The sequence below is a fragment of the Nilaparvata lugens genome, chromosome 1 (genome assembly GCF_014356525.2).
Source record: "Nilaparvata lugens isolate BPH chromosome 1, ASM1435652v1, whole genome shotgun sequence".
NCBI classification, from domain to species: domain Eukaryota; kingdom Metazoa; phylum Arthropoda; class Insecta; order Hemiptera; family Delphacidae; genus Nilaparvata; species Nilaparvata lugens.
The window spans coordinates 15,784,068-15,797,153 of NC_052504.1; the positions used below are offsets into that span (position 1 = coordinate 15,784,068).

The 13,086-nt window shown below is 33.9% G+C and overlaps 1 protein-coding gene across 3 annotated transcripts in view; it reads left to right on the forward strand.

The window, feature by feature from the left end:
• LOC111055763 (lachesin) overlaps positions 1 to 13,086 on the forward strand; it is a 97,626-nt gene that overhangs the window by 70,852 nt on the left and 13,688 nt on the right. For 2 of the 3 annotated variants that reach the window (XM_039431823.1, XM_039431832.1), the window contains 4 exons: positions 370 to 577; positions 3,341 to 3,496; positions 5,450 to 5,578; positions 9,590 to 9,733. In XM_039431823.1, coding sequence (XP_039287757.1) covers positions 370 to 577; positions 3,341 to 3,496; positions 5,450 to 5,578; positions 9,590 to 9,733 — 637 coding nt within the window. The remainder of the gene's footprint in view (positions 1 to 369; positions 578 to 3,340; positions 3,497 to 5,449; positions 5,579 to 9,589; positions 9,734 to 13,086) is intronic. The other variant, XM_039431828.1, reaches the window with a different exon arrangement.

The window sequence follows — 13,086 nt, forward strand, 5'->3', positions numbered from 1 at the left end:
TGTCTATCATTGATCAAAGCGGATAGCGCTACCTCTTTCTCGCTTTGCTTTGTTATCAGATCGTCCTTGAACAATGTAGAATTAATAATTAATTAAAAAAATATCTATCTTAATTATGAGAAATTATCATGAAATTATTGAAAAATATAATTTATTGTCCAATAAAATCACAATATAAACGTTCAAAATTAATCGGAAACGTTTTTCTTCTATCTTCCTCGACTGCTATTATAACGTGGACTTCACTTTAGATATTGTTCAATGAGAAATTTTACAAATCATTTGCATTGCTTTCGTTAGTGAAATTGTCACTTAAAATAAACATTCAACTACTGATTTGGGTAATGATGTTGGCTTTGGTTTTGGCAGGTGGCTTGGGTGCGGGTAGACACGCAGACGATTCTGTCGATTCACCACAACGTGATCACACAGAATCCTCGCGTGTCACTCTCGTTCAACGATCATCGCTCCTGGTATCTGCACATAAAAAACGTTCAGGAGGTCGACCGCGGCTGGTACATGTGTCAGGTCAACACAGACCCTATGCGCAGTCGCCAAGGCTATCTGCAAGTCGTTGGTGAGTCTATCGATGATATTCTTCTACTTGATGATATTATAATGTTAAGTAAAAACGACTAAAGCCACATTCAAACAAATCGATTAAAATCACATTCACAACAACAACACAAAATGTAGGTAAATCATTTTTATTCAAGTTGATAATTATCATGAACTCATATTATTATATCCATTATCCATATTATAACATTTAAATTGCAATTAAAAGGCACAGATTTGTATCTCTTAGAATAGTAAAGAAGTGAAACTACAATTAATTATATTTGAGGTGGCTACTACTACACTTGTAGTGTAGATGATTTGTAGATGTATTGTTGATGATTTATTAATTTATTTATTCATGAAGACAACAGGTAGAACCCCATTTTGCCTCATTCATACAATACAATAACTTCCAACATAATACAATTTTCAATAGAAAGAAGATAAAAAATGTGGAAAAAGGAATATAAAGCTGATAATAAAATGAAGAATAGTGGAGAAATGAAAAAGAATAAAATTACAGTGGCTGAATTCAATACGAAAAATACACAAAAATAATCTGTATAATAATTAGTAGTATTTGTTTACAAAAAATGTAAACACAAATCACAAAATGATGGACCACATACTACTCGGCCAAATCATATGAAATCCTTCGGATTTTGGAAGGGTAGAACCAGAAGATGATATCAACTTATTTAGTATTCATTGAATATATTGCTGTTTTTCTCTATTATTTATAACAAGAAACAAAGTATTTTCTGGATGAGAGAATTGACTGAATTCAAGCTACATATTAAACCCTTACTACTTCTCATGCTATAATTTGTGTTCTCTGTATGGCAATATTCACTCATCAAGTAGAACATGTTCAGAACTTTAAAAACGGGAGGGTTTTGGATGGGCACAATTTTCTCAGATGGCAATTCAACGGAAAAGAGCTTTCTCTCAATTTCTAATGCAAAATTAATCTAATAAGGTGATTGTGTTATTCGCGATCTGTCTGTATGTGTTTTGAATATCCCGCACCCCAACACATCAATCGATCGTAAATCGTGGATGAATGGTACAGCGTTTTCTTGAACGATTGTTCACCGTTAGTTCTGATGATGAACTGAATAGAATAAATCATAATATAAGGGAAAAATCTTCTTATTTTTAAAGCGTTTAATGCTACCAAACTCACCGCAGATTTGAATTTGAATCGTTGAAGTGAGAATTTCAGAATTTAGCAAGTAGCTTCTGGAAGCAGTTTTAGGGAGTGGTAAAGGGTAAAGCGATAAGGTGAAGGGGCGGATAATGCAAGCAAACATCCAGAAAGCGTAAGTGGATTGGTGACAGTACCAACGAGTGGGGAATTTGGCTACCAAGATCTTATCATTTGACAGTCAATTTATTTGCTCTTTCAAAAGACTCCTTTCCCAAGTACGTGCACACGATTACACGATTAAGATTGTGTGAATAAATTCTCCAGCCCAACCTTACTATATTTCTCTTGGCACAAGTCGCATTATAGAGATACACTGCCAATGATCTACTGCTCTGGATCTACTGCTCTGGATCTACTGCTCCACCTACAACACCTGCTACAGTACAACAACTCCAAACTTTACAGATTCTTGGCAAGAAACAATATTGTCTAGAGAAATAAATTACTTTTGTTGGGAGAGTGATAAGCTGTACGTTTCACAAAAATGGTTCGATTGAGATGCTTTCACAATTCCATTACCACCAAACCCTAAATGTCATTCATACTTCCAAAACATGACGTCTAATTTAATACAGAATCTTGGAAAAGTCATTGTGCTCCTTATTGTCATAGTTACTTGCACATTAAACAGACCTGAATTTTCATGTGTTGATCCTATTCTGTCTATTCATAGGGATCATCAGAATGACACTACACTGTAAAAGTGGCAATGTCTGAGAAATTTCTCTCAGAAACTAGGGAGTTTCCTATACTCTTTTTATCTGTTCGAAGGCATAATAGATAACCTGTTATTTCCTCACACATTACGCACATGTACTGACTTATTGACGTTCTACAATAATTAAGGTAGCCGAAAATTATTAACGGTGAACTAGTTGTTGATAATTTGGTGAACATCTTTGCATCTTTATCAGTATGAGTTGCAATGTTATATAAAATTAATTGGTGAATCGGTTTCTTTACAAGTCTTCATGAGAAAAATGATCATCAATATAATTTTAAATAACTCTGAATTTGAAAGACAATATTCTTCAAATATTACGTCTTTCCTCTATAGGCAATTTCAGGTAATTTTGATTTTGCATGAGCTGTTTCGAAATGAATAGGTTTCAATAATATTCAAGTCAGTTTTTTCTTCAAGTTATAACAGAAAAGGCTCTGCTGTATTACAAAAATGGTCACGCCTCTGAGCTGAAACATTCTGAAGTACATGGTATTAAATATTGAGAGAACACATATAGATTTTGTATGCACTGAATAAGTCCAGTATGAACTATTCAATCATTCAAGAAAACTCCAGAATGTATATCTTAATGTCACCTGTAATGATATTCATTTAAGAAAACTCCAGTAACTTATGAATATCTTAATGTCAAATGTAGTTAATATTTTGTGAAATTGTTTGATAAAAATATAAAATACTGCACAATACAAATTCAGAAACTTTTTCATTGAACAAAGTAAGAAGAATTTTCATGATGATAGCCAACCTCCGCAATGGACAAAATACCTAAAAGGAACAGAAACTCTGAGACGTAATTTGATGGGATATTAATTTTGTTTGTGCAGTTCCTCCGCGGATCTTGGAGGAGGAGACAAGTGGTGACCTGGTGGTGCGAGAGGCGACCAACGTGAGCCTGCACTGCCGGGCCGTCGGCTACCCGGAGCCGTACGTCATGTGGCGGCGGGAGGATGGTGAGGACATCAACTACAATGGCGAGATAGGTCAGTAAATGGCACGCCTGAGTCCATCTGTATCATTCCTTATACCAGGAATATGAGTTATGATTGTACACTCCCTCACCTGAATTTTCTTCCTGAAGACACTCCCCCACCTGAATTTGTGTAACTAAGAGAGTAGAAAGCTTTATCAAAGGAGCAGTTTCTTTTCATGATGGCATTTTCACGAATTATTATTTTGTTTGAAGGCATAATAGATAACCTGTTATTTTCTCACACATTACGCACATGTACTGACTTACTGACGTTCTACAATAATTAAGGTAGCCGAAAATTATTAACGGTGAACTAGTTGTTGATAATTTGGTGAACATCTTTGCATCTTTATCAGTATGAGTTGCAATGTTATATAAAATTAATTGGTGAATCGGTTTCTTTACAAGTCTTCATGAGAAAAATGATCATCAATATAATTTTAAATAACTCTGAATTTGAAAGACAATATTCTTCAAATATTACGTCTTTCCTCTATAGGCAATTTCAGGTAATTTTGATTTTGCATGAGCTGTTTCGAAATGAATAGGTTTCAATAATATTCAAGTCAGTTTTTTCTTCAAGTTATAACAGAAAAGGCTCTGCTGTATTACAAAAATGGTCACGCCTCTGAGCTGAAACATTCTGAAGTACATGGTATTAAATATTGAGAGAACACATATAGATTTTGTATGCACTGAATTAAGTCCAGTATGAACTATTCAATCATTCAAGAAAACTCCAGAATGTATATCTTAATGTCACCTGTAATGATATTCATTTAAGAAAACTCCAGTAACTTATGAATATCTTAATGTCAAATGTAGTTAATATTTTGTGAAATTGTGTAATAAAAATATAAAATACTGCACAATACAAATTCAGAAACTTTTTCATTGAACAAAGTAAGAAGAATTTTCATGATGATAGCCAACCTCCGCAATGGACAAAATACCTAAAAGGAACAGAAACTCTGAGACGTAATTTGATGGGATATTAATTTTGTTTGTGCAGTTCCTCCGCGGATCTTGGAGGAGGAGACAAGTGGTGACCTGGTGGTGCGAGAGGCGACCAACGTGAGCCTGCACTGCCGGGCCGTCGGCTACCCGGAGCCGTACGTCATGTGGCGGCGGGAGGATGGTGAGGACATCAACTACAATGGCGAGATAGGTCAGTAAATGGCACGCCTGAGTCCATCTGTATCATTCCTTATACCAGGAATATGAGTTATGATTGTACACTCCCTCACCTGAATTTTCTTCCTGAAGACACTCCCCCACCTGAATTTGTGTAACTAAGAGAGTAGAAAGCTTTATCAAAGGAGCAGTTTCTTTTCATGATGGCATTTTCACGAATTATTATTTTGTTTGAAGTTGCGTTAACATCAAATTTGTCAACAAAATTCTGTCTGGAAATAGTATGTGAATGGTATAGGGATTTGAGGAAAACTCAGTTGGGAACTTTGGTGTAAACGCGTCTTAAGATTTTCAAAGATTGCGTTTTCCTCACGATATTTTCACTTGGGAATAACCCCTTCAAATACAAAGTTCAGGAATTACTTAATAATAACAGATTTACTCTCTAAAACTTCCAAATTTCAATAATTATTCTGTTTGTTCAGAGCTTCATTAATTAATTTTTTTAATTTTCATATTATTCAACTATTCTGCAACATAAATATTTCTGGTATTCGAACGAATTTTACATTTTTGCTAATTGATCTAGAGAATGAAAATGAAAATGAAGGTCCGGTTGCACGAAAGCTTGTTGAATTTTAATCATGATTAAAAGCCACAAAAACCAATAAGAGAATACTTTTTCGAGAAAAACGTTTCTCTGCGATTGGTTCTCGTGGTTACAGATAGAATTTAACAGGTGTTTGAGCAATTTGTAGATGATTATGTCGTGTTTACAAATCAAATCACGCAAATTGGAAATGGAACTGATATATTTTTCTCTTTACAGTGAATGTTGTGGACGGAGAGCTACTGCAAATTTCTCGAGTCAGCAGATTGCATATGGGAATCTACCTGTGTATCGCCTCCAACGGAGTCCCACCATCCATCAGTAAACGGCTCATGCTTCGAGTACAATGTGAGCTTATATAAATTTTTCCGGCTAAAGATCATTTTTAAGTAGCTTGAACATTTTCCTAGGCTCTAGGCTGGGGTTAGACCAAACGATCGAATAATTGTTCTGAACAAGGGTTGATATAAAGCTCTAAAGCCATGGAAACTAAAATTGGATTTATACACTTTTGGAGACATATAGTATCATGCTTCACATATACCAGGCTGTTTCTATGGCCCGGTTGCTCAAAATCCTATTTATTTCTCACCATCATTGAATGCCACGAGAACCAATCAGAGGATGGCTTCTTTTGGCTGAGCAACTAGGCTTAGGTGTTTCATGCTCGAGGACTCGTGCTCTAGCTCTATGCTTTGGTCTAATCCCAACCGGTTTTCTCTATATGCAGCTTTAATATAAGATTGCATGTTTACACATACTATTTTCATTTTGTGAGTAGAAGTGTTTTTGCAAATCTGTATAATATAGTATTAATGTACACAATCTTATTGGATGGATCTCAATTTTTAGTACACAATTTGTAATTATCGACTGCTGGCTATGCAGAGCATTGCCACAATTTTTAAAGTATTACGATAAAATTCTCTAATTAAATAGCCAAGCATCATCTTCTAATTCAATAAAGGAGTTTCATTAAGGTAAAATTAGTTCATAGTTATGAAGTACTGCTCATTCAGCGAATATGCAAAATCATACGACAATTTCAGAGCCGTTAATTGTTTCATTCAATTCAATTCAATTCAAAAATTCTTTATTCCTCATAAAAAACGAAACAATATGATTTACAATCTGCTGTCAGTTCTACATACTCTTACAAGAACTCATACATAAGAATAATATTTTTGTACAACAAAAAATTAAAATTAAATCAAATGGAAAGTGGTTCTCAAAAAATCCACATCCTAGTATTTTAATCATGATTGAGATTCATAACTTATCAGGGAAGAGTCGTGAACCGATAGTGCTTTAATTCAGGAATGATCTTCACATGGACCTGAGGTCTGTGTGTGAAGACTAGTTCTTCGGCTTGCCAATACGTTTGGAAGATTCCGAGGAATGATTCAGATTTTTATAAACATTAACGTTAATAAGGATTGACTTTTTTCAAATAGATAATATGGTAAATTGATAATATTATACTAGATATTACAAAAGCAACAGTTACAATTATCTGTTGGTGATTGTGTTTAAAGCACTATGTCATAGGGTATTGGTACGCAGACCTGTTGTCTGGATGACGATGACTAATCCACAAGAAACAGGCGCGGGCCCCAACAGATTAACCAATTTGCGATATTGTAATGGTCTCAAGTTGTAGAATAATAATAATAATAATAATAATAATAATAATAATAATAATAATAATAATATAATAATAATAAAAGGTGAGTTTAATGTTAAGAATGAGTAATTAAAAAAAAATATGTAGTAAAATGTGAAAAATATAATGTAAAAAATTTATAAATCACGTAGATTTGGAGGATGAGCCAGAGGGTGTCCTCAGAACCATGCGCGGGCTCTCCTTCATCAGGTTAAAAGAAATAATTTAAAGAAAATTTATCAGAGCGCGAATATATTACAATTAGCTAGATAGATATTGAAAATGAAATTAATAGATATTGAAAAAAAATGTCAATGAGATAAATTAATTCCAGGTTTCAATCATTTTTTTGTTCAGTTCAGTTACCTATATTGTGGAATAGGACTTTTGGATGTTTTGTGAATAGCGAGTATTATGTTGATGTGTGATTGTGGAGAAAATAGTGTTTTGATTTTTATATATATATGAGTAAGGAGTGTTTTTATGAATAGTTGCCTAATTGTAAGGATAGCTGTTTCCTGATAAAGTGCAATAGATGGATTGATGATTGATTGTGTATTAATTTTCTCAAAGCAGTCTACGAATTCTCTTTCGGCCGGTGTCACCATATAAGGCATAACGGGTCAGCAGTAGCTAAAATTGGGATTAATACAATACATTCTTAAATGCTAAGGAGCTTGTTTCATATTTAATATAAAATACCTTAATTGTAACCACATATATTACAGCAATATTCTCAATCATTGACTTATTAATCATAATATTAGTACAAAGTCTAAATGAAATGAATGAAACAATATGAAGGCAAGCACTGCCTTCAACTTTCTGTTTTCTGTCCATCAAGCAATGTTCATCAGCCCCCATTACCCACATTATTGTCGCAATAATCAGGGCCTACACAACTCTTCCATTTCTCTTCCTGAATTCCTAATGAGAGTATATTACAGGCAAGAATGGATTTTCACGTCTGGTATTGTGGTTTGATATTTCGAATTCGTCACCCATGATGCACAACAATACTCCACTTCAGATGAAAAATTCAGCATAAGGGGAGTGAACATCTTTAGGAAGCTACATATTTAGGAACCATTTAGCGTACGTGGAGGGTGAATCTGAAAAAGGTGCAGAGGATTCCAACAACCCAAGTTGGAATGTTGTGAACGATTCCAAAAAATTACAACAGCACACTTATGATTCCTATGGTTGCGAAAAGTGTTGACTTCGTTCACATTATACACAAACATAAAACTCTTGAGTTTGACGACGTCTTGAATGATTATAATATAAGATCATAACCACATACCAATGTGGATTATATTCTTGAAATGAATACAAAGTAGACTAACCCATATTGAAAATATAGTAAAACTTATTTGCATTCCAAAAGGTAGTCATATCGATACTAATGCATTATACAATGTGTACGTTAATTTCCATAAGAATCAAACCATAAAAATCCATTGCCAGAGCCATTCCTTATCACTCTATCCAAAAACTCACGTGAATTCAAAATGTTATGTTATTTACTACTGCATTTGATAAATAGTGAATACAGTTCAATCCAATCACTTCTCCAAGAGTGAAGATTGGATCAGAACAGGAAAAGTCGCTTAGAAATTTTTACTCGAAGATTCTTTAAAACGAAAAATATATTCGGGAATGCACTTTTCATGATAAGCTTTCACTGTCGTCTTTACTTTGCATGAAGCAATGTAATAGAAATATGACGCAATGATAAGAAAGCTACCCAATGTGGGAAGTCTACCAAGTATTGTAGAAAATACTGTATTTAAACTCTTTTGTGCCAATATACATTATTTTGCTGAAGCTGTGTGTGGATAATGAAACTGGCGATGAGAGATGAATGCACGTAATAGCTTTAGGTGGGCTCCGAACCACCTGAGACCGATTTTCGAACTCATAAATGATAAATGATATTCAGAGGAGTTCAGCTCTAATAATAGCAAAGCAATAAACTAAGAATTAGACTGATTAGCAAATTTTGTTGAAAAATAAATTGAAAGGTTCTCCCTTAGAATGCCAATATTGTCATAGTATTATTCGATAGGGCATATGTATTGCTAAATTGTAATATACGTTTACGTAATAGCACAGATCTAACCATGTTGACTTAGATCTAATAGCACAGACTAACTATGTTTAGTTAGTCTATAGTAATAGTTTTCACTTGGATATCGTCTTGAAATAGCACTCACTGTTTACCCTACATGTATACAGTGGTTTCTCTTGCATTCTCAGAGGTTCATGTTCGTTTACTCCTATTCGTTTCTTGAATATTTTACTGTAACTCACTCACAGTGAATTTAATTGATATCAATTACATTACATTGTGTACAAATTCTTAGCCTGAGGAAAGGCACATTAACAGGCTCAAATCCAAAACTGTTCCTTTTCCAATTTTTATAGCATCCACAGTCCAAAGGAAATTGTAGGTAATTTTCACTTTTCAAAAGAAAAATTCACATTAGCTCATAAAAATAAGCAAGTTTTCCATTTTAAGTAAATATTATAAATCTCTCAGAACTAACAAAATCTAAACCCAAAAAAGTGTAAACTTTAAATGAGAAGCTTCAAGATTTTGAACCAGAAACTACAAGCAAAATTGACGGATCAGATTGCCTCAAGGCCCAGAATACCATAGAAATCAAAAAGGGTACGATTGATTGTGTCTACAGTCCCGCCTATGCTGACCATACCGAATCAGCTGGAAGGCGCCTACCCAGGTCAGGACGTCGCTCTCGAGTGCCATACAGAGGCCTACCCGACGTCCATCAACTACTGGACCACTGAGGATGGTGATATGATTGTTTCAGGTACAGGTACAGTATATTTTTGAATTTCAATCTGTGTGTGCGTAGTATAATAGAGTTGCAATCTTCGTATACTGTATACTGTAGTGCCTTATGTATTATTGCTATAATAGTATATAGTAAAACACTTATTGACATGGGCTGCTTTAAATTAATAAAACAAAATAAATCTTATAGCACCCTTTATTCTTTAAAAAAACTTAAAAATAGTTGAACAACTAGTTTCGGTTTACACCATCTTCAGGTTCTAAAATAAAATCTATTTTATTAAAATTTATTTTTAAACCTGAAGATGGTGTAAACCGAAACTAGTTGTTCAACTATTTTAAAGTTTTTTAAAGAATAAAGGGTGCTATAGGATTTATTTTGTTTTATTAGTATATAGTAATATAGTATAAATATGCTATATTGTAGGGCCAACAGTGTTAGGATAGGTAACGCTGTAGAGCTTGTAGTATCCTGCACTGTTCGTAACTACATATTATAGTCTACTCAGATTCGTATAACTCCCTAATTGGCGGGGAGGGGCATACTAAAGTTGAAGTGAGATGGAGGAACAGTTTGGCCAATAACAAGCAGGAAAGCGTCAAATACTCTAGTGTTACTAAAAAGTATCTCTAGTGACAGAGACAAATAATCTAGTACTAAACGGTATCTTAACTCTGATAGCGTCCATCTGATTCGGAAGTTATAAAAATCAGAATATATAGTAAAAACTTTTTTGTTATTTGAGAAGTTGGAATTGTGGTAATTATTCAAATAAAATAAAAAGACTAAGAAATTGTCGAAAACCACAGATTTATTGATAGTTATAAACTATTTCTTATAGAAACTAGTGTTTTTATTTAATATAGTAAAATGCAATGTCCGGTAGTACCTTTTTTCTTCCCAGTGAGATTAATGTTACAAAATTATTCGAAATAATGGAAAACATTCACAATAGGAGCTTCGAGTAGGTATATCTTACACATTTTTAAAAATAATGTCGATCATAAGGATAGAAAAGGATAGAAATATTCAATAAGCTCTATATAAATATGCTGTGATCATTTTAAATACTCTTATTATGGAGCTGTTAGTGCTGTGCTCACGGTAGAGTATCCATAGGACTCCCTATGATTTACTCCCAGTTCCATGAATTCCGTTTTGAAGAGTGCTTCATCCTCGTCAACAGCAAGGTGGTAGGTAATTTATTGAAATTTGAGCAGACTGATCCCCCCTCTCCACACGTTGTTGTTGATATGCTACAGTGCAAAATAATAAAAATGCCCAGAGCGATCCGGACAGTTCCATGAATTCCGTTTTGAAGAGAATGTACCAACTCTTGAATATTGTAATTATTTGAAATTTGGCCGAATTCCAATGATATTCAATTTCCATCAGCTTATAATTTGAATTCATATTAAAATAGTTTATTTTTCAGTGTTAAACTGAGTTCAAACTAGCTTCACTCATATGAAAATGTAGCACTCGAATCAAAAGCCTACTTTTGTGACAAATGTAGGAGTACAATACCAACAAACGATCTTCACAAATAATGTTATGCTTGAACAGAACAGAGCTACATGAAACAGAACAGAGTTGGCTTGTTAATTAACAAACGAACAAGTATCCGCGATTCAAGTTCATTCAGGATGCAGTCCAATAAATGATAAGCTGACAATAAAGCCAGCCCACGCCACTTGGCTTTAATTAATACGTGATAAATTGATGCCACTGCTTGGGTTAACTGCAGCCGTTTATTACACCGATTTCCGTCGACACAGCATTTTCCGGAAGCGAATAGTGAATGGCTGTTGCTTGCTTGCTGGGTAGCACCGGCTTGATAACATGCATCTAGTAGTGTTTCAATGCAGTGGTTTAAAACTATCACTTGTATTTGCTTCCAACAGGAAATTCCACTCCAACACCCAATTGTATGTTAACGTCTGTTCGAATAGTCGCTAATAAAACTTTGAATTTTCTGCTGATGAGAAACATACTTCAGGACGAGAAACGCAAATGTGTTAATCATGGGTCATTACAGGGTCTAGAAGGGATCAAATTGATGTCTTACAGATAGATGGGAAGCTACCAGTTGAATATTGAAAGTTAATGGTTGATCATAGTTTCCAATATATCCCTGAAGGAAATTTATGGAATATTAAATCATATTTTAGAATTTGATGAGCTTGATGTCTCATACTGTAATATTCATATTGTTTATTGATCTTATGAGAGATAAATGGAGATCTCTCAATTGAATATTGAAAAATGAATGCGTGATCACAGCATGAATGTCCCCAGCATTATTTCTAGAGAAAAATTTTGAAGATATGATATAATATTCAAGAATTCATGGAACTTCATGTCTCGTGCTATATAAGTATAATTGTTTATTGATCTTTTGAGCTCTTACAATAACACTATATTGTAATATAATAATATGAAAGTTGGAAGAGTGTAGTACAGTAGGTTATCACATCTTCAATGAATTTTGCTCTCAGAAATTAAAGTATTCAAAATGGAGGACCAAGTTTTTTATTTGTTTAGTAGAGTAGGCAGACAATTATTAATGGAGCAGCTAAGCAATTCAGCTTGAAATTATAGTCTTTTTTTGGACATTAGAAGGTCAAACCAATAAATTGGATGAGGAAATACAATAAAATTGAAATCTATCATTCTGCACATTTATCTAGATCAGCGGTTTCCAAAAAGTGATCCGCGAAAGCGAGGAGCCCGAGGGAAGGAAAATTGATGTTTTAAGCGTTATTAGTGTTATTTAAATGAACTTTATTGGTCTATATTAAAGTATAATCAATTTCCCTTCGAAAATGTTATAACAAACTCATCAGAAGTTCAAAATATGTTCCCAATCGGTAAAAGAAGTGATAAGTTCCAAATTTCCAATGCAATAAGATAGAACTTTAAAGTTTGTTTGGAATCTTAATGGCGGATTTGTACCACGTGACAGTCAATGGCCATACTGTGGGTAATATAGTTACTGTAGTCTCGACCTATAACAGTAGAGCTCAACCTTCATTAGTCTACAGCTAAGGGCCAATCGTGGAGCTTCACACATACTACATTCTGCTGCTCAATGTGTGAAATTTAAGTTTCCTAGAGATTCATGATGGTGTATGAACCGTAACTAGTTATTTTTAAAATTAATGGTTATGATATCAATTCGTATTTATTATATATGGATATATACCACAACATCACCTTCATAACAATACAGAAATATATCAATTTACTACATTAAGATAGTATTTTCAGTCTACTTGTAAACTACACCTTTTCCAATTGCATTGAATGAAGAAGTATCAATATTTTAATTGAGACTGGTCATTTAAATATGAAAAAAAGGCCGATGTAAATTG